Genomic DNA, 26,105 nt, shown 5'->3' on the forward strand with positions numbered 1-26,105 from the left:
GGCCAAACCCACAAAGGCATTTCCACAGTCATTTGTTTCTCTATAGGCCATGTGAGAACTAACTCTCTCTGGAAGCGTCAGAAACTGCATGCATTCTTGCATACATTCATAAAATCAACCTGAATTACAGCAATCCCTGTCACTCATCCTGAAATCATCTTCCTGCACAAACTCTTACCTCATCAATCGTTCTTGAGTAGAGATACATTGTTGAGGCTGCGTTCAGTGGCTTATTCATCAGTGTGCTCTTCTGCTTTATCATATGCCTATCAGCTTGATTGTTTGCTCCTCTATTCTGCAATACAGCATTGATGTTGGGAACAGGACGAGGGGCGTCCATTATGGGCTGTGGTCATGAGAGGAGTGGAACCTTGGGGAGAACAAGAAGAAGCCAAGTCCTGCTTCAAGTCTTTGGACACCTCACTGAAACAATCTTCAAGGTTCCTCTAGGACCAGCAATCCACAGATTCTGGTAATATTTAATAACAGATACATACAGGACATTAGTCTGAATTTGCAAACAATTCTACTGTTTCCTACCCAGTATTTGATGCACGATGCACAATACTCTTAGGTGCCATCAGCGATGTTCCGAGCCTCACGAAGCAATTTGGTGCCAGAGAAGCACAGCAATGGCTACAAATCCGCAGAACACAGCAGAGGCAATTGGGGTGATCCTGCTGCATCTGAGGCCTGCTTGGTATCCAGGCTGACAACAGCTTTTACCCCTCATCTATCATGTTGCTGAATCCTGGTGTATGTTGAGGACCTGTTCAGCAGAGGTAGTTACTGGTGAGTCCTGGGAATGGAGGAGGCTGTAAGTGTATGGGTAAGCAGCAAGCTGGGTTGATTGCCAATGGGAGAGCACACCTAAGATTGGGGATAGATGGCTGGCAATCCCATTCCGTGGCACAAAGCAGAGTATCACACCTCACCTGGGAAATCACAACATCAATGAGGCATGAACAAGGGAATAGAGGCAAAGGGGTAAAGCAGCAAAGACCAGCTTGCAACCAACAGCAGGGGTGGTTTCTCCATTAAGACTCTGGGGCTGGACTCCTCTGAAATTCCTACACAATCATATCTCCAAACAAATCAATGTATTTAATTCTGGACTGTATGTACCATGCTGTATGTAACAGGCTGGCTGCCCCACCTCGCTCTGAAGCAGGACACAGAAGTCAGGCAGTAAATCAACGTTCTGCAATGTGGTGCACAATGAAGGGCTTACCTTTCTAAAGCCCTTCATTGCAATTGTAGTCTATGGTGCCACCCACTGTAGCCAAAGACGCTGTCAACATCACGGTTTTGGGTGTCTTAGTCTTCACCCTTGTGTGAAGCCAGTCATCGGGAGGGAAAAACATGAAAAGGGGGTGTTCCCTTAAATTACAGAGATCAAAGTTAAACTCACATCAGCAGCTAACCCACACACCACAATGAGAATAAATTTATTCAAAAAAGTTTTTAATTTTCATTTTTTATATATATGGTTATCAACATGATTTTCTTAGATAAATAATTCCATTTGGACAGTAAAAAACATTAGAAAGAATTTACATAATCATATACAAAAACAGTCTAAAGCCTAGGACACGCAATGACAATTCAAAAAAGGCACCAAATACATCCACTCATACCTTCAAACATCCCTTTTATACAGTCAAATTCATACACACGCATTCACATCCATATCACTACACACAAGGTAAAGAAAAGCGCCGACGCGCGTTTCGGAACAAGTGCCAGATAGAGGCTTCCTTCATCAGGGCGCATTTGGGATATAGCACAGGCAGACAAAAGTGAATAATGTCTGAGACACGGTCCTGAGAAGCGGTCCTAGTAACAGCAGGGCTGGGGGTGGGTATTCTAAATCCCCTACAAAAACGGAGCCCCTTTAAAAATGTCAAAAGGTCAGCAGGTTGTCAAGGATCATGAAAATGCGGAAAGTACTCTCAGGGTACCACAGGTCAAGATCTCGCAATTTTAGATAAGCCCGCAGGAGATCCAGGCGTTCAAAGGGAGCAAAGATGCTGAAGCAGATCAGCGGAACCCATCCAGGTGTCTCGAAAAGAATAACAAAAGCTGATAAAATACCTGTAGTATCGCAGGAGCCAGGAGTGAAGTTAAAAACGACCTCAATTCAAAGGTAATGAGAAGCACTTTCTATGTGGTGAAATGGAGACGGAGGACATTGAGATAAAGAAACACTTCAGACCCGGGGGATGGGGGGCCTGAAGCGACCCGAAGGTCTGAGTTTAAATGGTGTCCTTGATGACAGAAGACGCCGGACTCCTTCTCCCTACGGCGCAGGGGTTCGTCGGAAAAGGCAGTCATCGACCATTCACAGGCAGATATCCCACAACCTTTCCCATTTATCACTTGGTAGTACTGGATGCAAGCACATGTGATTTGGTGCCTTGTCCTCTGTAATAGTAAGTGATATAATATCAATCTTGTGTTATGTATATTGTGCTGAGACCCCTAATCATGCTAGCATCCCCCACTGTAACTCCCCAGATTCTGGCTGTAAGTCGCTGGTCCCTATAGAAGTGAAGCTGAAGTATTTGTTCCCAATAAACGAGCAGGGTTTTCTTTCCCTTACTGTTAATCCAAGTATCCGAGTCAAGCGCAAAGGGATAAATATGTGCTTATAGTACATTAAATAGTTACATGCTGCATGGCAATGAAACTGCCCCTATCTTCATGGCCTTAATATTAATACCAAAAATATCGATTGAATTGCGAAAAATGAATGTTAAAAAAATTTAACGTAGTTCATACCCGCAATTTGGTTTCTCTTTTATTTCATGTTTTACCTAATCTTGCATTCCTCAACAATGTTAGCTCGTTCATCGTATGTGTGTTTCTGAGGGACTTTTATTGAGAGCTCTGGCACTGATCAGTGACGGCTCGCCGAGGGAGTGCTCCAGGGCAGTGGGGCGGGGTGGGGCTGGGTGAGGGGTAGTAAACTCCAGCATACGGCGGAACAGAGTTAAGTAAATAAATAAATAAAACCATTTATATTGGCGTTGCAGCACGCACAATGTAAATTGTTTTATTTATTAATGTACTTAACTCTGTTCTGCTGTATGCCGGAGTTTACTACCTCCCACCATGTCCCTTCCCCGCCCCGCCTGCCGCACTGCACCACTCCCTCAGCAAGCCGCCACTAGCACTGATGCTGAAGAGGGCAAAGAAAAGTGCCTGCTAGTGGCTAGAGCACACAGAACAATGGTCATGTATTCTAGTTGCCATTGAAATTCTGTGCAAATGTGTGTAAATGGGGTATATAGATGTCAACATATTTACAAGGCAAAAGAAAAAAGTGCTTAAATGTGAATGAGTGCAATGTGTTCTTTGGGGTGGTGAAGTAAGGGAGATGAGAGGAAGTGAATTTCGGAGAGAGTGAAAAGAGGGTGATGAAGAGAAAAGAGATAAGGTTAATGATGTGCAGATGGATGAGATGTGCAGAGAAAAAGGGCATACATAGCTAACATAAAGCACAAATAACTGAAGGCCAATACTCCTTCCACAAGCACAAGCCTCCATATTATCTAAATACCAGTTGGGTGGCACACTATGGGAATCGCGGACTTTTATTTAGCATGTTCACTTTTAGCAAGCCGCCACTTTTTTCATTCCACTTAAAGACCTGTCTGCACATATTTCTATATGACTAATTCAACCAGCAGCTGTGGGTGCATCCTGAAGCCTGGTTATTGCATTTTATTCCAAAGCTGATGCAGCATGCAGTGCAAGACACTGGGCAAGCTCGCACTTTAAAGGGCCTGAAGTTGTTGCGCCATACAATTTGCACATTACAGTAACTGTTGAATATACTAATGGAGTAAGATATGAGGCAGTTTTTAATGGGTTTAATATTTCAAGACTGCGTTCCCACTACTTTGTGAACCATGCTTTCTCAATTAAATCTTTTGCTCTAAAATTCAGAATTTGCCAAACAATTTTCAATTTTTTCTCAGGAGGAGGACCCCCCCCAAACTCAAGTTGGTTCATTATGCTAGCTTGCTTCCCTCGCTACATAAAAGTCATGTCTAACTTTTACACCTCACCAATTTCAAATGTCACCAGCCACCACTACCCAGCAGCTAAGTTGTATGCATGAGGTGCTTCGGCGCGTAACATCATAAGAACACAATCACAGAAACAACATAAAAGCAAGAACTATGTAACATTAAAGAAAATAGAAACAGCAAAAGTGAAGGTGACAAGGAGTTACAAAGAGAACTAGATATAGAGGCAAACAATTTAGCTTAAGTCAGACAAAAGCCTTATGGAGGCAAAACGCAGCTGAAAAGTGGCTGAAAAGTGGTTACTACTTTAACTTATACTAGAGAGGGCTCAATTTTACCATTTGTGCCACAGCGCACCTTAAAGCAGGTCTGCCGGGTGCAAACAGGGAAAGTGAGTACTATCAGGAAGAATGCACTGCCGTTAGGGCAGCCGCCAACTCCCGCTGCCCCCAGGGCAGATCATTCAAGAGAAATATGGAATAGCAGTTTAAAAGCTGCTCTGTGTTTCTCTGTGCACTGGAGTTTCAAAAGGGATTAGAGATCCCATTGCATGTGGGTGCAGTGTGTGACTGCATCCGCCTGCAGGGGGATGTCTAGGAGTCCTTGGGACCCTTTTTCAGCCCTTGAGAGGGCTTTCTTCAGAGGGCAGACTGACAGTGTGCCACCTTTTTGTGATACATTTTCAGTGTACCTCCTAAAGGGGAATACAACATGAACACAGAGGCAAATTGATTCTCTCATTTGCATGGGACCACATCTCCATGGAAATGAAAGCATGCCCTCTCTCAATAGTGCTAGTACTGCATATGCGCCAGCATTATCTTTATTACAAAGGGGGCTGCACAAGCATCTGTGGCCCCTTCTTTAAAACCAAAGTGTCCAGGGGGCACCCAAAGCAGGCACAAAGCCTATTGCACCTAAACACACACCTTGATTCGTAAAAGGGAAAGGGCTAACAAGCATAATCCGCTTTTGAATTTTTTCTTCAACCTCAGAAAGCAGTAAAGCAATCAAAAAGAAAATGCTCTGACATAATGTATTACCACTCATTCTAATGCAACCAGATACTCTTCAAAAAGCTTGGAAGAGCTTCCAGATGGAAAACACCACTAAGGCTCTTGAATTCCAGTTGAATAAACCTGACATACAAATTCTATTGTTGGAAACTTTAGGACATTATACTGCAACTATAGACTCTCACTTGGCACAAGTCGGGGGGTACATGCAGGTAGATGGCATCCAGCCACTATTTTCACATGGTGGACGCCGTCCACCCTGCCAAGAAGTTGGGCATGAAATAATTCAAAGGCATCAAAATAGTGACATTTTAATATTCATGCTAACCCACTATTTTCTAAAAAGTTTTCCCAGCTCTTTTTTAATTTTTGTGATTTGGGCATGGTGAGCTGAGGCAGCATTTTTATTTTTAAATAGAAGAAATGGCAGAGAAATTGTATCTAATGCCAAGCTCTGTTATAATGAGCGGGGCAATATAAGGCATATTTTCAAAAGTAAAAATAATATGAATGATCAGGAATTCAATATAACTAGATAATATGTTCTCTGTTTACTTTTGAAACCTCTCTGCTGAATGTGTGTCTGATGCTATGCATTGCTAATAATTTGCTTTGTTTTTAAAATACCACATTTTTTTTCAACAGTGGTTGGCGGCTCTTGGTTTGACCATGTTAAAGGCTGGCATACTCACAAGGGTGACTATAATATACTTTTTCTCCAATATGAAGATATGGTGAAGGTTAGTTATCTGAATCTCTTAAAAATGTATTCTTGAAAATATAAAGTTGTATCAAAAAGTGATTTGTGCTTAAGTCATGGTCCAGAGTGATGCTATTTAGCATAATTTGGTTAATATTGTGGCCCTAAAGGACATTGATTTGGTTGTGAACACATGTTGCTTACTCTTCAAGTACTTTTAGATTACTCTTGAATCCCAAAATTTTGAGAGGTAACCCAGTCTCATTATCTGAATTCTAGGAGTAAGCCAGTAGTGCATAAAATGCCAAATTCTTCCTAAGCCTTACAGATGTTACCGTACACAACATGTTACACATTAAAACAAAGGAGAAGGATTCTGCACCACTGGAAGTCTTGTGAGAGTGGCAAGAGGATATTTGCGCACTCTGGGCCTCATTTACAAGCCCATTGCGCCGACAGTGCATCAATTTTTTATATGCACCAGTGGCGAAGTTTGCCTGCCCATATTTGAAAGGCCACTTAAAGTCACCCTGCGTAAATATGGCTCCATTTCACACATTACTCTAACGAAAGGGGCGTTTTATGGGTGTTGCAGTGGGTGTTCCCATGCAAAATCCTTGGAACCTGGCACATTCCCAGATTTACAAAGTATCGTAAACCTGGTAATTCATCAGAATCCTACCAGGGAGGCATAGGAGTGGTGCAACAAGGAGAAATACTTTTATTTCTCCTTGTTTCTTGCTCTATGTGTGCTGTTCACTAATGCTGCTATGATTTTCCCTGTACATCAGCCAAGTGGTAGAATTTCTCAGCCACCAACTGAATAATGCAACTTGGATAGGGTTACCAAAATGGTGACTTTGTTATTTGCAGATAAAACCTTGTTGTTGTCTAAGACATGTTGCAGAATTGAAATGAGTTACACAAATTTAAAGAGTTGTGCAAAAAGAGCTTCCAATGAATACCTCAAAGACACAATTAATCTTCTTTAAGCCACGTAACAACTTAAAACTTAATTAATGCTGGGTGGATCTCCCTTGAAGATGGTGCCCGGCTGAGAAGATTTGATATTGGGTGGAAAAAACGAATTCTGAAGAGACAGAGCTTATGGATTCCGCATGCTGGTGCCACTGTGAGCCCAAACCCCAATAATGTACTGAACACCAATATGTTTACACTACGATTTTCACTTAGGATAGATTGTCTCCATGATTCTTGTTGATCTAAAGGCAAGATACACCACCTTCTCAATTATTAAACTCCTCCAATTAGAAGAGAAAAATAGCCGGCCAGTTCCGGAGCGACCAGGGTGGTGACCAGAGGGCTAAGATGATTGGCCAGCAACTTCTCGAAGATCTTTTTATCAACGTTCATCAGAGATAAAGGCCTGTACGACGTGCAGTCATTCGGGGGTTTCCCCGGCTTAAGTATGGCAACCAGGATCGCCTCCCTCATAGTCTGGGGCATGGTTCCAGAGGTACACATGTCCTCGAGTAATGTAAGCAGGTGCGGGAGTAAGAGGTCCTGAAACGCCTTGCAAAAGGCGACGGTGAGACAATCACTACCAGGCGCACTCCCTGCCCTCATCTCCGAGAGAGCCAGAATGATCTCTCCTCGCTCAATCGGTCGCATTAAGAACTTGCTTTGCAAGTTGGACAACCATGGTAGTTCTATATGGGACAGGTAGTCAAGGATACGTTCCTCTGGGCCAAATCAACGCGAGGAATAGAGATCTGCATAATATTCTCTGAACCTCACCGCCACCTGGTTCTCAGTGGGCGGGGAGTCCCCTTTTATCAGTTCAATATCTGGTATAGCAGTTCTGTCCCTGCGTTGTTTAAGGATTTGCGCAAGGACCCTCCCCGGTCTTTTCCCCTCGCCATATGACCTGGCAGTGGCATATTTCCAGAGGTGCTTTAGTTCGCCATCCGCTTTCCCAGCCAGCTCATTGCTAAGGGCGGTAGTCTGTTCCGTCTCACGGTCGGATTCTAGTTCTTTTAACTTACGCTCCAGTATCGCCAGCCAAACACGTATCGACTTAGGAACTCCTGAGTGCTTTGATATAGTAATCCCCCTGATGTAAGCCTTAAAGGCTTCCCAGACAGTCTACCGACCCCACATTACCCTCAAAAAACGTCTTGATGGATAGGGCTAATTCCTCCATAAATACATTGTTGAGAAGGGAATATAGTGGAAAACGCCATAGGAAAGGGGGAAGGCACTTCTCGGGGGAAGCAAGTGATATTAGCAATGGGGAATGATCAGAGTAGGTGCGTGGAAGAATCGTGCATGCGGGGACCTGCTGGAGCAAGTGTTGCGAGGCAAACTAATAATCTATTCTCGTGTGGATATTGTACTGTGCAGAGTAGTGCGTGAAGCCACCCTGTCGTGGGTGCCTGTGTCGCCAGACGTCGCCCATTTCATACCTCAAAAGCGTTGACTTCACCACTCTCGCCAAGGCCGAAGGTCGTCTGTCTGGGCCATCTAACCTGTCCATAGTGGGTTGTGTGGTAAAATTGAAATCTCCACCCCACAGGCGAAACCGGGAGAGTCTGCTCGCTGTTTGTTTTAAAATTATACTTGTATTGTGTGTGCTTTTAAAATCCACATTTCACTCACCCTTGAGCACTTTCCCCCAGAAAGCTGCTGAAAAATCCCTCGCACAGCAGATCTTAGCGCTGTTGCAGGTAGGGAACAACATCGCCGCCATCGCGCACTAAACCCCCGGGCCACGCCCACTTCCCGAGGCCATGCCTCCCACCTCCCTATATCAATGTGCATTCCCCGGACGCGCAGCGGACGAGCGCCTAAGTCAAGCCCGTCTGCGCCCGTCCGCGATCGTACGCGGTCCAGGGCCAGACCCTATGTCCCACGGGAGGGACATATACGGTGGAGCAGGCAGGAGCTGATGGCTTTCCGCACCACCATTGCCAACCCATGTTTGCATAAAATGCGAGTGGAGGACATCATGGACTGTGAACACTGCCACTTCTCCTATGACTCTGGCAAGGATGTGGCCTCTAGAGACCACAACCTGGCCTGTGGCCTGCTCAATGTACGTTCCCTGCAGAAACATAAACTAGATCTCTACGACCTACTCACTGAGAAGCAGTGGGATCCTGTATTTCTCACAGAGACATGGCTAGGCAAGATAGACCCACTGGTAGAGGAGGGGGTAACGCTATTGTAGCCAAGCAAAGCCTACGATGCCAATTAGACTACTCCCCCATCCTGGACAGTGAGGCAGGGAGCTTTACCATCAAAGTAAAAGAGGGCTATACGCTGAAGGGCCTTTTGAACTATAGACCACCAGGCCCTATGGCCAGGTTTGGGGAGAGTTTGGTAGAAGGCATTATGGAGGCTGCCCCACGCAAAGACAAGTTCCTGGTACTGGGGGATCTTAATTTACACCTGAATAACCCCACGGACAACGCTGCCAGGGACTTCTGCCAGGCGCTGGGAGCCCTCCAGCTGAATCAGATAGTAAGTGGTCCCACTCACCAGCTGGGCCACTTGCTAGACCCCATATTCGTCAACTGGGGGGAAGTAGAAGCCATGACTCCCATTCCTATCCCCTGGTCGGATCACAACCTGGTACCATTCTCCATACGCATTCCAGGGGCAAGATCGCCGGAGCCAGCACCACTGTACCACCCTAGGCGGAGATGGGCCACCTTCTCCCAGGCTAAATTCTGTGCGGCACTAACCAGAGGAGGGAGTCCTGGGGGGGTGATGCGGATACTGCTAACACCAACCTTTGTAAACGCATCACCGAGGCGCTTGATTGCATGGCCCCACTCTCCCGTGCCAAATCGGGTGGCCGCAATCAAAAAACAGCTCCGTGTTATAGTGATGAGCTTCGAGTTGCGAAAGCAGCACGGAAGCGAGCTGAAAGGCAGTGGCGAGGGGCTTTTTCCACGGATACTAGGGAGATTTACCTAACTGAGAGGTGAATCTATCATGGGCTAATCAGGAAGTCCAAAGCAGCATACTATGCCACCAGGATTAGTGAAGCTGGGAATTCCACGAAGGAGCTGTTTTTACTCTATAAAACTCTCTCGTGTTGGAAACCAGCCATTGCCCCAGATGATTGTTCGGTGGAATCCCGTGATAGGATCGCGGACTTTTTTGCCGAGAAAGTAGCTAAAATTTACTCTGCGTTTCCTAGTCACCCCACCGCAGGGACGGAGTTTGTGGAAAGCCCGAGGGAATGGGGGGATAGACACATACCTCCTAAAGATCTGCAGATCCGTCAAGTCAGGCTCCCCACGGGACCCCACCTTGCCGAAACGGCTAGTTGACAGCTTGCCAGTGCTGGAACCATACATCAGATACCTGCTGGACGTGTCATTTAGGACAAAGACCGTGCCCAGAGACTGGAGCAGGCGGTGGTTCTACCTCTTAGGAAGAAACCCAACATCAGCTTCGAAAAGCTGGAGAACCTCCGACCTATCTCCCTTCTGCCCTACCTGGCCAAAGTGGCGGAAAAGATGGAAAACATACAACTGATGGATTTTGTGGAAGAGGCTGCCCTCCTGCACGACACCCAGTTTGGTTTCCGTCCCCGCCACTCAACTGAATCAGCGCTTCTGATGGCTGTGGAGACCCTACGTCAGGGGGTGGATGAGGGGCAGACCACGGCCCTCATCCTATTGGACCTGAGTGCAGCATTCGACACTGTAGCTCACACCACCTTGCTACAGTGTCTGAATAGTGGCGGGATATCTGGTGCTGCACTCGAATGGATCCAGTCCTTCCTGACAGGGAGAGGCTTTCAAGTCCGCCAGGGAGAATGTTATTCTAGGGAAATCGGTTTGGGCCAGGGCGTGCCCCAGGGCTCGTCCCTGAGCCCCACCCTATTTAATCTATATGTCTCCCCGGTGGCACCTATCGTTGAAAGCCATGGTCTGCGCATAGTGTCCTATGCTGACGACACGCAGTTGGTCATCTCCCTTTCACGCGCACCCGGTCTTGCGGTGGACAGATTCAGAGCTTGCGTGCAAGAACTAGCAACCTGGATGTCCACCAACTGCCTCAAACTAAATGGCAGTAAGACCGAGGTGCTCGTGGTGGGGGGCAACCCATCTGTCTGGTCATCGGCGTGGTGGCCTTCATGCTTAGGCGAGGTTCCAAAACCCTGTCAAGAAGCCAGGAACCTTGGAGTTTGGCTTGACGCGGAACTGTCCTTTGGACCTCAGATAGACCGCGTGGTGGGTGTTTGCTTCAGCGTCCTAAAATGTCTGCGGAAGGTTTTAGATCTCCTTACTACGTCAGCCCGTAGGACGCTGGTGCATGCCCTCGTCACATCGCGCCTGGACTGCGGCAATCTGCTGTACCTGGGAGCAACCAGTAAGGCAATAAACAGCCTCCAGGTTGCAGAATGCGGCAGCCCGCCTGATTCTGAAATTTCCCAAAATATATGCTTCTGAAGCAGCCCTTCAGACCCTTCACTGGCTCCCAGTAAGGAGCAGGGTCAAGTTTAAGGCCCTTTGTACTTGCCATCGAATCCTTACTGGGAAGGCACCAGCACCGCTTCAAAGTCTGGTCACCAGATACGCGCCCACGCGCGCCCTGCACTCCTCCTATGGAGGCCTATTAAAGGTCCCCAGGATAAGAAAGGCTCACATGGGAGGTAGATCTTTCCGTTACCTGGCGGCGAAAAGCTGGAATGCCCTACCTCTGGACCTTCGCCTGGAGCCATCTGAACTTGGCTTCAGGAAGAAGCTAAAAACACACCTTTACACACGGTAAACCGAGCAGACCCTATGGCCCAGCTTGCTAATTCCACCTGCCATAGCGCGGGGACACACCTTCTGAGCGTAACCAGGCATTTACAAAATTCCCTTAATAATAATAACAGTGTGTGATCCTGGGCAAAAGGCTGCATGATCGTCGCCAGGTTTGTGTAAAAGTCTGGATGGTCATAGTTAGGGCCATAGACATTTAGGATAAAAAGTTCCAGTACCTTCCCGTGGCATTTGGAGAGGGCATATCTACCCTCCAGATCTGTTTCGAGGGGTGTCTGACATCCTCGGGTTCACCCATGTCATAACCCCTCTAGCGTGTGAAGTAAAGCCCGCAGAGTGAATGTTGCCCACCAGGCCCTTGGAGCGCAACATGGGACTGTCCGGGTGTAGGTGTGTCTCTAGAAAGAGGGCAATGTTTTGTTGTGTCTGTAGAGGTAGCTTAAGATTTTGCGGACCTTACGATGGTCGTTGAGACCGCGCACATTCCAGGTGAGCAATACCAGTGAGTTAGGAGTGCCTTCAGAACCAGTAAAAGACATGTTAGTCGCGAAAAGATATAATGTAGAGGCACAACCAGAAGCTGTGTAGTCTGACCGCACCATGCCAAAGCTGTGCGACGCAACCCAATACATCAAAAAATTCCTTCAAGAACTCCCCTAACCAGAACCCCTCACTTGTGTAGGGATAGAAGCATGATAGGTTAAGCAATGCAGCTGAAATCCTACAATACAGCAACCTGCAAATGAGATCAATAGCAATAAGCACATAACAACTCCACAAATCAAACCCCTCCCCTTACCCACCCACGCCTGCCTGACCCCAACTTGGCTGCGATCCCATCCCTCCCTCCCTGCTACCAAACCCCCACCCTGCCCCAAACAATAAAACACATCCCAGGTGTAGTTCACTCCGAGGTGGATGTAGCTCACAAAATAGAAAGGTGTTAATGACCAAGTGGGGACGTACTCCACAATCTGCCAATTAGGGATCCACTCAGCTGCACTGAAGTGTAGTAGAGCCTAACTGAGCCGGGCCCCCGTGACATGGGTGTGGGTTGCATCTTAATGTCAAAGTTATCACTGATATAGCCCACATCTATAACGCTGTGCCGAATCAAGCGACCACCATTATCACTCACGCCCCGGGTGGAAGGCCCAGATGGCGGACAATATAATAGGAGCCCCAAGGAGATCCCGCCTATATGTGGTAGCAGGCCCTCATGTAGCATTGGTAGTGCAATCTGTCAGCAGCACAGGGGGCCCAAGAGACCAGGCATAGGTGCATAACGGTTCACTCCCCAAAACCCAGACCAACTGGAAAGCAACCCCCTATCCTCCCACAACAACTAGGAATACTCAGCAATCAAAATCTGGAAGTAGCATTCAGTCCTGCTCATCCAGCGATCCTCCCGCCGCTTCATTCAGGAGTTGCCTTTCCGGGGAGGTGCGCTGCTCCTTCGTCCAGTCCTTAAGCGTTTTTTATAGGGCCTTAGGGCCGGTGATAATTAGCGAACGCCCCTGCCGGTTGACTGTTAACTTAGCAGGGTGCAGCATAGCATAATCAGCTCCAAGATTGCGTAGCTGTCGTTTCATGGGTGCAAACAAACGTCTTGCCTCCTGCACCCGTGCTGTGAAGTCCAGGAACAGTGAGATTGTCGAACCCTTGAACCTCAGCGGCTGCTTCTCAAGGGCCAGGCGGAGGGCCACATCTCGATCCATGTAATTAGGTCATTTTGCTATTATCGGCGTGGGGGGTGCTCCCAGCTTCGGCCTCCGACCAAGGGAGCCGTGAGCCCTCTCCACAACAAACATTTCAGAAAAGGAGGTGTCGCCCAGTAGTGTTTTTAAAAGTTTCCCAGTGAAGAGCTCCTTATTCCCAGTTGGGAGTATTTTCTGGAAACCCGTGATGCGGAGATCACAGCACCTGGAGCGAGCCTCCAGGTTCTCTGTCTTGTCCTGCAAGATCTGGAGCACCTTACCCAACTGCTTATGCTCTGTGTCCAGGTTAGTTTGGGCCTCCTCCGCCTCTGTCAGCCTTCGCTCTGACATGTTCAGTCTTTCTGCGTGTTTGTCTAATCTTTCGGCCATGCGGTCCATTCTGTATGTAAGAGCATCCATCTTGGCGCCCAAAGAAGTTATCCCACCCTCTAGGTTCTTTTCCATGTTCACCAACAGGCACGGATATCGTGGCTTGGGTCGTCGGCAACTTGTTTCTGTTCACCCAGTCCATCCTCAGGGGTGGGTTCCCCAGTCTTGGACTTCCTCGAGTTGAACAACAGTTTCGACTGTGTCCTGTCCACTCGCCCCATTGTCCCAAGATACGGAGAGTGCCCTGCGTCCAGGCGGGGTAGTGACAAGGCAGATGGTCTAGTGGTGTCTCTCAAAATGGCTCCCAGTATATGTTCCACAATCGGGCCTGCAATGGATGGTCTCGCAGCGTCCTCCCCCCTCCTGTGCCTACACTGCCCTGAGCTTCACAGGCAATCTCACAGCCAGAGGCCCATCAGGAATCTAAGTTAAGGACGCCAACCTCGCCGCTAGCTCTTCGCTCGCCACACATCGCCAGTGTTCCTGAGGGGGGGAGAGACCAGCCAATGTGCAGTCCCCGATCCCCACCCCAAGCCCCCAGCAGGTAGCCCTTGTGCGTCCTCAGGAAGGGGGGGTTACACAGAATATCTCAGTGTGTCCTGTTGCACAGCCCAGCAAAAGCCCCAGTTCCGTCAAGTAGGGTGAGGCCACAGGTATCAGTGCTGTGATGGGGGTTATCACAGGGCCCCTGCAGTGTGCCTCTGCTCCCTCCAGTTCAGTCCCAACTTGGCTCACGAAGCAGCGCTCCCACATCAAGCTGGGCCTCAGCTGTTGTAAGTAGCAGCAGTAGCTAGGCCTTGTCTAGGCCACAGGGAGTCTAGGCAGGGCAAACAGGTTCGGGTCAGCGGCATACTCCAGGCAGCAACCAACGCACAGCATGCACAGTCAGGGCAAATTCTCAATGTCCCACATTGAGCATCGGCAGCACTGCCCGGGATTCATTATTCGCGCCGTCAAAAGACGCTGCCCACTCTTCAGCGCTTTTGGTAAACAAGCGCCTCCTGGGAGCAGGCCCTCTAGTCCTCACCTCTTGGTCCGGCCTGCGTGTTGAGTATCAGGCGGCGCATCTGTCTCAGCAGAAGCAGCCCGCAGCACCAGGGCCGCCCCACCTCGCAGGGGTCCTCAGAGCAATTGCTGCGGGCCCGGGGAGCCATAGGAGCGCCCCCCTCCACAGGGCTAACCAAACCGGTACGGAAGAGGCTCCCCGCAGGCCACCAGACGCCCAAGCTCTCCTCCTCCAGGCACCGGGGGCCTCTGCCTGTGCCTCACTCACGCCTGCACTCGGGCGGCAGCCCTCCCACCTCCACAGGGCCGGCGGCGCTCGATCCACCGGCAAGCAGCACCTTGGCCAGATCACCAGTGTCGAGGTGTAAGGGAGCGCGTTCGTCCCCACCTCCGCAGTGGAGGCACCGCAGCGGTCCGTCACTGCCTCCACAAACAGAGGGAGAAAGGGGCCCTCTGGGCAGAGTCAGGCCCCACGCCGCACCCAGGAGCGCATTCGGCCTTGGACCAGCTGTCGATCGCAGCCCCAGGAGCAGGTAGAGGGCTTGTTCTTCCTGCGGGGGTTGTGCAAGGGCTCAGGCGTTCGCCAGCTTACCGACAGACGTGTACAGTTATGGCAGCTGCAGGATATTGATCGGATAGTGCAGCAGTCTGTCGTAGCTCTCGGCTCAAGCGACCATCTTTTTTTTGGAAAAATCTTTATTGTCAGGAGGGAAAAAGACATATTCACATAAACATATGTAGATCACATTTGCGTGTCAATGGTATTTGCAATCAGGAGAATGGAAAAAACATATCGTGTTCCAACATATAACATTCGCCACCCTGATTTGGGCACGGAGCGGTCATGAGTAACTGATATACACAGGCTGTGTCACATATTCATACTATTTCCACATGTTAGTCCATGAGTAGCTCATTCTTGATACATTTACCCGCTCCTAACATTGTCAACTTTTAAATAAAGTAAAAACAATAAAACCCAACTAAGGTCATCATTTGGCAATGGGTTATGTCCTTATACAGTCAGCAGTCGGCCATCTCACATGTTCAGTACTACTTCCAAGGTAATATTACAACCCTGCACCCTCCTGGCACACACCAGCACTCAGCATGCAGACCCACTCCGCCTAGTCCTCATCGTCCTCTGACTCCGAATCCTCGCCTTCCGGCAACGGTGCACATGGTTCTCCCCTATATTTGTTCCATGGCGTCCACACCCTATTCTATTTGCGGGGACAGGCCCGTAGCACATAGACTGCCCTCTCTTTCACCATTAGGAGGTCCATATTTCTGATCCACCCAGCTACCGTAGGCAGTTCTGGGGCACCCCATTTTTGTGCAATGTCTCGTTTGGCCACTGTCACAGCCAACGTAACACACAGCTGCCCACATCTGTCCAGGTCATTAGGGTCCCAAATGTTTAGCAGGCACTTACGGGGTTCAGGCAGTACTGATACTTTAATGGCCTGGGATACAGTGCGCATAATTTGCTTCAAGATGTCTTGGATCTGTGGGCAATCCCACAAAGTGTGGAGCAGAGTACCCTCTTCCCCGCAGCCCCTGAGGCAGTATGGGTGTGGCGCCCTCTGTATTTTGTGTAGAAGTGTTCTGGTGTAGTAAGTGCGGTGTAGAATCTTGAGTTGCACTAAGCGGAACCTGGCCGATATGCCTACCTCTCGTGGTGATGCAAGCGCCTCGTTCCATTCTGTATCATCCATCTCACCCAGTTCCCCAACCCACCTCTCTTTAAGCTTCTGTGTGGGGTCTGGTAGGTTGTTAACTAGTTTTTTGTACGGGAGAGAGGTTGCCTTTTGTTCCATAAATTCCGTCAGTAGCCTGTCCTCCAGTGGTGACGAGTCTGGGAGTGTGGTGTCAGGTGGAATTGCCTGTAGTAGAGCGTGTCGGATCTGCACATATCTGAATGTCTCAGTGGGGCCTAATCTATATTGTTGTTGGAGTTGGGAAAATGCAAGCACCGTGCCTCCGTCCCAAAGGTCTCCCACCACCGAAATCCCTATGTTGTCCCACTGTGTGAATCCCTTACAGGACCTTAAGTTTCCCAGCACTCTAGCGTCCCATAATGGTGTTAACCTGGTGATCTTCCCCTTCCAACCCAGCCGCGATTGTGCTGTGTGCCATAGTGTCGCCGTGTGAAACGTCGGACCGAGTAGGTTCTTAACCTGTGAGTAATTGTACAACACTGCGAGCATGCCGTCTGTTCCCAGCTGTGACCAATCCGCCTTGTATGCCGGGTCTCCCCGTGGGATGTGGATCCAATGATTAATTATTTTAAGTTGGGACGCCCAATAATATAATTGGAGATTGGGTAGCGCAATTCCCCCCTCATACCAGCCCTTCACCAATTTATCATGCGCTATTCGCGCTGTGCCATTGCTCCACAGCAAGCTGGATACCAGTGCAGCGACTTGTTTAAAGTATCGCGGGCCCACGATATAAGGGGAGTTCTCAAGCACATAGAGAAACCTCGGGAGAGCCATCATTTTATATAGCGCCGCCCGCCCGAGGAGGGTCAGTGGCAGTGTAGCCCAGAATTTGACGTCTGCACGTAAGCGTGCCAGAGGTGGCAGCAAGTTCTTGGTATAATATTCCGCAGCATCAGTAGTAATGAAAATACCCAGATATTTAAAGGAGGTGGAAGTTATCGTTAGGGGACAGTCGTCAGGTAACATTGGGGCCGGGCCCTTGAGCACGTATATTATGGATTTGGACCAATTCAGGGTATAACCTGACGCCTTGCCGGGCTCATCGCACAGTGCCAGTAGGGCAGGGACCCCCTCGGTGGGATTGACCATGTATATCAGCATATCATCTGCATACAAGGAGACTTTATCCTCCCACCCTTCCTCCCAGGTGATGCCTCGGAACAGTGGTGTTGCTCTGAGCAGGATTGCCAAAGGTTCCAGCACCAATGCGAAGAGAAGGGGCGATAGCGGGCACCCTTGTCTGGTTCCTCGCCCCAGTGGGAATGGTGGCGAAATGTGACCATTCGCGACCACCTGCGCAACCGGTGATGCGTACAGTAACCGTATCCATGCAAGATACTTCGGGCCGAAGCCCATGCGGGTCAGAACAGCAAACAAGTACTCCCACTCCACCAGGTCGAACGCCATCCTGGCATCCAGGGATAGTATCACAGCCTGGTCCGTAAGAAGATGCGCCCGCGCCAGCACCCCATGTACCCTCCGTAAGTTCAGTGCTGTGCTCCTGTGAGGCATGAAACCCGACTGATCGGGGTGTATCAAAGTGTGGAGGTGTTGGGTCAGGCGACTGGCCAGGAGTTTCGCCAATATCTTCGCTTCAATGTTGAGTAAGGAAATGGGACGGTATGAGGTGCATTCAGTTGGTGGTTTGGCTGGTTTGGGAATGGCCACGATCGTGGCCGTGCGCTGATCGAGTGGGAGCAATGCTTTCTCTACACTTTCAGTGTACATATCCAACAGGGGTCTGGCCAGCACCGAGGCTGTCGCTTTATACCACTCTACAGGTATGCCGTTAGGCCCCAGGGCTTTGCCGGATTGTAGTGCCTGTATCGTCAATTGGATTTCGCCCTCTGTCAGATCTGTTTCGAGGTCTTGCTGCGCTTTGTGTGAAAGCTCAGGGATAGTGATGTGTTCGAGCGAGGCCATTGCCTCCTGTTCCGTGACGGACCGTACCGGGGTGTATATTTCCTGAAAGTGGCGTGCTAGGGTGCGTACTATTTGTTCCGGGTGTGTCTGTATCTGGCCCCCGTGATCGTATAGTCTCTGTATTCCTCTGTTACTGCCGCCCCGTTTGTCCAACCACGCCAGCATCCTCCCAGCCTTATCTCCCACGTCATATATTCGGTGTGCGGTGTTTGCTAAATGCCCCTTAGTGACCGTTGTGAGGTGAGCCTGATGTTGCTGCTGTCGGAGGTGTAACGTATGAGCGGTTTCAGGGGTGGGGTCCGACATGTGGGCAGTGTTCGCTGCGTGAAGTGCCAATTCTAAGTTCGCAAGTTCAGTTCTGGAGTCTGTTATATGCCCAGTGATTGCCGCTATGGCCGCACCGCGTAGGACCGTTTTGTATGCCTCCCAGAGCACCGAGGGCGAGGAGACCGTTCCCACATTTTCGGTAAAGTAGTGTGTTGTGGCCAGTTTGAGTTTCTTCCTGACTCCAGGGATCTGTAAATAATTAGGATATATCGGGTATATTCTTGCGCGCTTCGACTCTTTGGTGGTAAGGTGGAGGGATATTGGGGAGTGATCAGAAATGCCCCTGGGCAGAATTTCAAGCTTATCTATGGAGCCCAATCCTATCCCTAAAAGGAAGAAGAAATCAATGCGTGAGAGGCTGTTGTGTGTGGAGGAGTAGTGCGTGTACTGATTTGCCGTGGGATTTAGCTGACGCCAAGCATCCGTGAGGCCTAGTGCATTCAGGAAGCCAGGAAGCGCAGCAGCCCCTCCCGGGCGGTCTCGTATGGGAAAGGTGTCCAGCAAGGGGTCTGTTATGGCATTAAAGTCCCCCCCAACGATTATGTCACCCTCCGGAAGATCAAGAAGGAATTGCCCAAGTGCCGGCAGTGCTGTAGAGTGTAAAGCCGGGGGGATGTATACTGACACCACATTGAGGGTTCTCCCCTCCCACTGGCCAGAAAGCGCCGCAAAACGTCCCTGATCATCCGTCCTGTGGCTATGAACCAGAAAGGGTGAGTTTTTCTTAAGGAGTATCCCAGTGCCCCTGGAACCCGTAGTAAATTCAGCGTGTACTGCCATGGTGTACCCGCGTCTATCTAGTGCCTTGCATGTGTTCCCCGCCAGGTGTGTTTCCTGAAGCAAAACCAAGTCAGGCCCATGGCGTTTGATGGTTTGCAGCACCAATCCCCTTTTAATTTTATCCCCCAGTCCCCTGACGTTCCACGTAAGCAGTTTCAGTGGGGATACCATTGTCATCGCAGGGGCGCCCTCAGTGGGTGCAACTTGCTCTTGTTGTGCCATCTGTATTCAAAACCTGTGACGCCAATGTGCAGCCGTGTGGCGCAACCTTTATGCAGTGATGTGTGCCGGAGCACCAAGTGTAGACGGCCAGCAGTGTTACTGTGTTCCTTATGTAAGTAGCGATGACCAATAACGATAACCATAACATTACAACTTTCCCCCCCCACCCCCTCCCTGCTCCCCTGCTCCACGGACGATGTCCCGCCCGCATCCCCAACTTGGCAGAGTGCTTAGTCCCATCCCTATCTATCTTACTTGCTCGTGGGGTTGGTGAGTCCCCCACAGGCACCGGCCAATGCCCGCCCTACTCAGCTCCATCAGCATCGAGGTCCCAAGGGCTGCAAGCGTGCCGGCTTAAATGTAGCACAGTCAATCAACCCCTGACAGGTTGGCCTGAGTCGAGAGGGTCTCTCTCTAGATCAGAGTCTAGTCCTGCGGCTCCTTCTTCAGTTGTAGGGCTATTGGGCTGGTGCTCCGTCGTCCTCCCGTTGCGTTGGTTCTGGCGGTCCCTGTGCGGGCGCTGGGGCTGGCCCACCTGCCTCCATCCATCCAGCCATTCTCGCGCCACCTCGGGTGTGTCAAAAAAACACGTTTTCCCCTCGGCCACAATCCGCAGTTTGGCGGGGAAAAGCATCGAGTAGGGCAGGCCTCTGTCACGTAGCGTCTTTTTCACTTCAGTGAAGGATTTCCGGCGTCTGGCCATCAAGCGACCATCTTGGTCGCGAGCTAGCTCCCCTTCCAAGCTTGAGACAGTTCAGTGTCATCCAGGCTGGGATCTTACTCAGACACCATCCGAAGTTGGCAAAGGCCACCTCTGATTGATCTTTAAAGGAGAACATCAGTTGGGTGTCATCGCCCTAGGAGATCACCCACACCCCACAGGATTCCACAAGAGCCGCCAGTGGTGAGAGGTAGGCGTTAAAGAGGAGAGGACTCGATGAGGATCCCAGGGGAACCCCACACTGCAGGGGTTTCTCAGAAGAGATGAAAGGGTGGAAAATGGCTTGTTGTGACCGGTTTTCTGGAAAGGACCGGATCCAGGACAAGGCTGTGCCCTGTATGCCTGGGCCGCTTAATCTTTCCAGGAGAATGGAGTGGGTAACTGTGTCGAAGGCCATGGACAGGTCGAGTAGCACAAGCATAGCTGCTTTGCGCTGATCAACAGTCTCGCGGACACTCTCGGATACTTCAAGGAGGGCGGTCTCCGTGCAATAGCCAGCTCTGAAGCCAGATTGGGAGTCATGGAATTGCCTCCTAGATTCTAAATGATCGTAAAGTTGCTCTTGGACTATTTGTTCAAGAATTTTGGCCAGTGCCGGAAGCAGGGAGATGGGAGATGGGTCTGAAGTGTTTTGTATTCTGGGGGTCGGCATCTGTTTTTTTGAGGATCGGCAGGAGGTAAGGCTGTTTCCACACTGCTGGGAAAATACCTGAGCTCAGGGAGGTGTGCCAGATCTGATTTTGTGGGGCTTTAATGCATAGTGCCTAGAGTTTAAAAAACTGTTCCGGGCAGGGATCACCCAGTGACACAGATTTGCACGTTAATAGTTTTTGCAAGGAAGCATCAAGAGAGAAAGGGTGTAATTTGGTCAGCGCATCATTATTGTCGAGCGGGAAAGTGGGCTCCGAGGTAGTCTAGGTGGAAGTGAAGGTGGTATGGACAGCTTGGATTTTGTCTTGGAAAACGTCAGACAGTCCCTTACAAAGGGAGTTGGTGGGGAGTACCTTGCTGGCAAAGGCAACAGGTTTAGTAAAATCTTGGCAATTTTAAATACTGTTTTCGCTGAATTTTCAGCGAATCTGATCTTATTAAAGAAGTAGTTCCTCATAGTGTTGTGCTTGACTTTGTGAACATTTTTTAAGGCTTTTCTGTAAGCTAGCTTGGCAGTGAGGTCAAAGGATTGTCTCCAGAAGTGCTACAATTTTTTACAGCGACTTTCCTCCACACAGAGTTCAGGGAAGAACCATGGGGCTGATGGTCTCTTCCTAGTGGAAGTGACTGATCTGAGGGGGGCAACAATGTCTAAGGCCTTAGACATCCAGCTGTTAAAGTGTACTGAGTCTTTGTCAGGGTTAGCAGACAATTGGAGTAGTGTTGTTGAGAGTGCGGGTGTCTTACTATTTCTGGTGACATTGGGCCACATTCTCCTTTTTCTCTAGAACTTGATGTGGTCCGGAAATGAGGTAGTTCAACTCCAGGCTGAAAGGTATTAAAAAGTGGTCTGACCAAGTGAGGGATAAGAGAGGGGCTACTCTCAAGTTAGGATCATTAGAAAAAATGAGGTCCAGAGTATGGCCAGCAGCATGTGTAGGGCCATTGACCAGCTGTGTCAAGTTGAGTCCATCCAATGTTTCGGCCAATTGACTAGCTTTTGTGCAATTGTTGTTGTCCATATGGATGTTAAAATTACCTAAAATCGTGAACCTGGTGTGCATGAGCAAAAGGTCAGCTGCTATATTGTATAGTTCTGTCAGGTGGCAGGCTGGGGAGTTCGGGGTCTATGAACTAAGATGCCAGCCATTGAGAGACCTGCTGCGATTTTAATGCAGAAGAACATAGCTTTTAGGAGCCTGTGTTTTCAATCTTATTGTGTGAACATTCCCAGCTCTCTCTAAAAATCACAGACCCCGCCTCCAGTGTTCTTACCAGCCCTATTAACCCCAATCAGCTGATATCCAGTCAGAATGGCTAGAGTGAGGTCAGGGTTGGAGCTTTCTCTGAGACAGATTGGGTACATCTCACAAGTGTGCCTTCAAGGAGAGACAGATATCATCAGAGTGTACGGAGGGATCTGAAGTTAATCAGGCAGGCCCTTATGGGGAGGGGGTGGGTCTGGTTCTGATTGTCGGGGTTCATGGAATGTGCATCCTTGAAAAGCAGGGAACCTGGCATAAGAGCAGACACTGCAGTCTGTTTGTTGGTTCGACCCCACGCAGTCTAGTGTGAAAGTGTAATCACAGTCCCTGATATTCATGATTAGTAGTTGTTCCCTAGACCAACAGAAATGTCCACCGGGCAAGCCACGGGCAGCAGGGCTGGCACTGGCCACGGTCCGGACGGGCACAGACGGGCTTGCCTTAGGCGTGCCTTTACCGGGGCCTCATTTAAATAATCACCCATGAGCGAGAAAGCTAGAGCGCTGTCCCGAAATGCACAGCTTCCGGCCTCTCTGTGACTTCCTGTATGGTATGGTCAGGTAGAGAGAGCTTGCCCCCGGTCGTATCAAGTATGCTTCACCAATTCAATTCAAATTAAATTGCACACAAAGTAAGTAACAATAATATAAAAGGCAAAAAAAACTGATTTGAACAGTTTTAAAAAGAGTTTGCATGCACCTTACGACAAACGGCTGCCTCATGCTATATGCGCTGCACCCCCATTTAAATAATCACCCATGGGGGGAGAGCTAGAGTGCTGCCCCGAAATGCACTGCTTCTGCATTGAATGTTATCATAATTATATTTAACTGGTGATGAGGATTCTTTGGTGGAGGAAATTTATGTTTGCAATTGCCACTGTCTGTAATATTTTCATGTTGCGAGGACAAGAATTATGCTATTATAGTGTTCTTTTACAGTGACCTGCTGTGGAGTGGGGAAAAAGAGAAAGTGAAATGGTCATGCCTGTTGTGCCTCACATCATTGACTGGTTACAGCTTAGGACTGATATCTTCTTGAGAACTGTATTGTCCACATCTTCTAGCCATTGCAAGTGATCTAGTGTAGTCCTTAAAGCATCATCTTAGAGAGAACAAAGGGCCAGATGTAGGACCACATTTTAAATGCGCAAACAGGTTTATGACTAATTTGTGCATGCAAAATGTGAATGGGCTATGTGCAATTCCTAAATAGCGAGTTGCAATTTTTTTATCACTCGCTATTTAGGAATTGCGAGTTGCAAATCAATGTACAAATGTTTAGTGACCGCAATTGCAGTCGCAAAACACTCTGAAATTACCACCCTCTTCCAAAGGGTGGTAATGCAGTCGCAATTTGGAAGGAGTCCCCAGGGGACCCCTTCCATTTTGTGACTGTCCCTAAAAATATTTTTTAACGGCAGGCAGTGGTCCCAGGGACCACTACCTGCCCTTAAAAAATTAAATGAAAACGTTTCAATTTTTAAAAAAATGCTTATGGTTTTCCTTTAAGGAAATCGGGCTGCATTTAAAAACATTAAAAAACTGCTGTATTTAAAAGCAGTCCCAGACATGGTGGTCGCAAACTGTTTTTAAACACACTTTTGTACATGCAAAATTGCACCTCGTAAATTGCGAGTCGCATAAGACTCGCAATTTGCGAAGCGCAATTGTGCACGTCATACATCTGGCCCTAAGGCTTTATTGTCTACCTGAATTCCAAATGGTCTTCCATGTTTGCTGGAAGTAAGTGATTTCCAGAGTCTTGCTGCTTGTTTGAAAAAGGAGTTCTAATGGTTCATGTTTTTTTTTATAATAAGAGGGATGGTGAGTCAGGTACAGCCAGTGCTAGTTTCTGCAATAACTGGATGAAGACTGAACCTTTTTTTTGGATGGTCATTTGGATGTTGAACATATGTCAATGAGAAAACAGTAATGTGCTTTGAGGGCTGATGTGATGTGTATGGATAAATGATTTTGCTGCAGTGTTCTGAATTCTGTGTTGTAGAAGCAGAAAGAGTAGTACCTTGGCATAGAATGTGTGTGTACATAGTGAAAAGTGTGTCAAGACAAGGAAAATCTTAGCCTGCAATTTCTTCAGGAATTGTAGTTTTGCAAAAATTCTCCCAAATGATTTGTACGCATATACCTGAGGCTGTATTTTATTATTATTAAGGGGCTGATAACGATGTTGTCAGGAAACGCTCCAAACGTGATGCGGATTCTATGAATCCATTTCAGGACCTATGTTCGCGACCGGATCGGTCACCTTTCCAGATGACTGAGTACGATGCAGGGAAGCCATCCGGTTCTGAACCGCTTCGTACAGCCCAATGGAGATGGTTTCAGAACGAGCTAGTACAATGACCGATTCGGACAACCTATCTGAAATGGTCTGGCTGAGGCAAAACAGCAGTGGGAATTGGACTTTGGAGGCCAGTAGCAGGCCCCTTGTCACCTGTTAGCCTCCAGGTGGGGCCCTGGGGTACGGAAGGGACCACCCCTTCCCAACCATGGACACCTAAAGAAATGGTTTGTAATTGGATTCATTGATTTTGTTTCTAACTTTTTGGATATCTATTAGGAATTTTTAATGTTATGTATTAGGTTGTTATATTTCTACTTTGTCTCATCCTGGTGTATATGCGTTGTACTATATTTACTTTTGCTTTTTAGGAATGTTCTGTCTCTCCCTGTTCTTTGTGGATTGCAATTTACACTTTGCTGTCTTAATTGACCATTTTATTCTTCTCTGCATTTGTATAGTATGTATTTTAAGGAAGCAGCTTTGTAATAAGGAAAACTTTTTATTGAAGGAAATGCGTTTTTTTTCTCACCTGTAGTGTATAATTATGTGGACCTCCGTAGGAGTTCCGAATCAAAATAAACTTGACCTGACTTGTGTTTGTAAAAGATAAGAATATATGTTTTTTCTAAAGAAGGAAGGTTTTGGAACTCTCCCACATGACATGGAGGTTTAGCTGAACTACTAAGAGTAACTAAAGTTAAGCAGGAGTATACAACGAAGTTTAAGATTTGTGTACATTTTTTTTCTATGGGATGTTTACGAGTCAGAAATGTATGCATCTTGGCGCAGTAGACAAGCACAAAAAAACACTCCACCAGCCAGGGTTAGACCATCCCAATACACGAAATTATTTTGTAAAGTAATTTGAAAACATGCTGAGCAAATTGTCCCTCTGATGCAAAGAACGAGGGCGGGCACTACATTCAAAAGCTGCAGCTGCAGAAAATGCACATACACCCAAAAATGCAATTTCAGATCGGATACAAAGAATTGATCAGTCAGTGATACCGAGTGAATGTTGCCATTTTGTTCATCTACTCTGTCACAGCGTGTGGTTTGCCCAAATAGACACATATACCATGTTTCAAAAGTATTATCAAGTTTCTGCATATGACTGGTTTCAGTTTCCCTGCTTGTCATTTGAGTCGAAGATCTGTCAAATTAATACAATTTCTTCTCTCTGTTTTGGTGAAACAGCTTGATGTCAGATAACTTGACATCAAGACGGAAGTATTTATTTAATCTTTGATGACTTCTGGTGGGCAATACTCTATAAATACAGTTAATTCTCTTTCAGCTGATTAAAACCCCTCAAGCCACAGTAACGAGATTGTGTTAATTATAGGATCTGAGAGGGGCCGTACTGAAGATATGCAGGTTCGTTGGAAAGGACCTGGATGACCAAACAGTGGATGCCGTTGTGGAACGAGCAACTTTTAAGAACATGAAAAATGATCCTCTGGCAAATTATGAGAATGTTGGTCCCGAGACTATAAAAACGAAGAAAAAAACAAATTATCTTCGCAAAGGTAAAGCTAAAAAAGAGTAGGTTTTTGTAAATGCTTAAATACGGTGCAGTCATGCCCTTTCAGTTTG

At 48.1% G+C, this 26,105-nt stretch overlaps 1 protein-coding gene across 1 annotated transcript in view; it reads left to right on the forward strand.

Moving 5' to 3' along the window:
• The window catches only part of LOC147707977 (amine sulfotransferase-like), a 240,302-nt gene that overhangs the window by 79,663 nt on the left and 134,534 nt on the right, over positions 1-26,105 (forward strand). Inside the window, exons 5-6 of the mRNA XM_086926804.1 lie at positions 5,696-5,790; positions 25,855-26,038. Coding sequence (XP_086782930.1) covers positions 5,696-5,790; positions 25,855-26,038 — 279 coding nt within the window. The remainder of the gene's footprint in view (positions 1-5,695; positions 5,791-25,854; positions 26,039-26,105) is intronic.

Source organism: Lissotriton vulgaris, chromosome 6, assembly GCF_964263255.1.
Source record: "Lissotriton vulgaris chromosome 6, aLisVul1.2, whole genome shotgun sequence".
NCBI lineage: Eukaryota > Metazoa > Chordata > Amphibia > Caudata > Salamandridae > Lissotriton > Lissotriton vulgaris.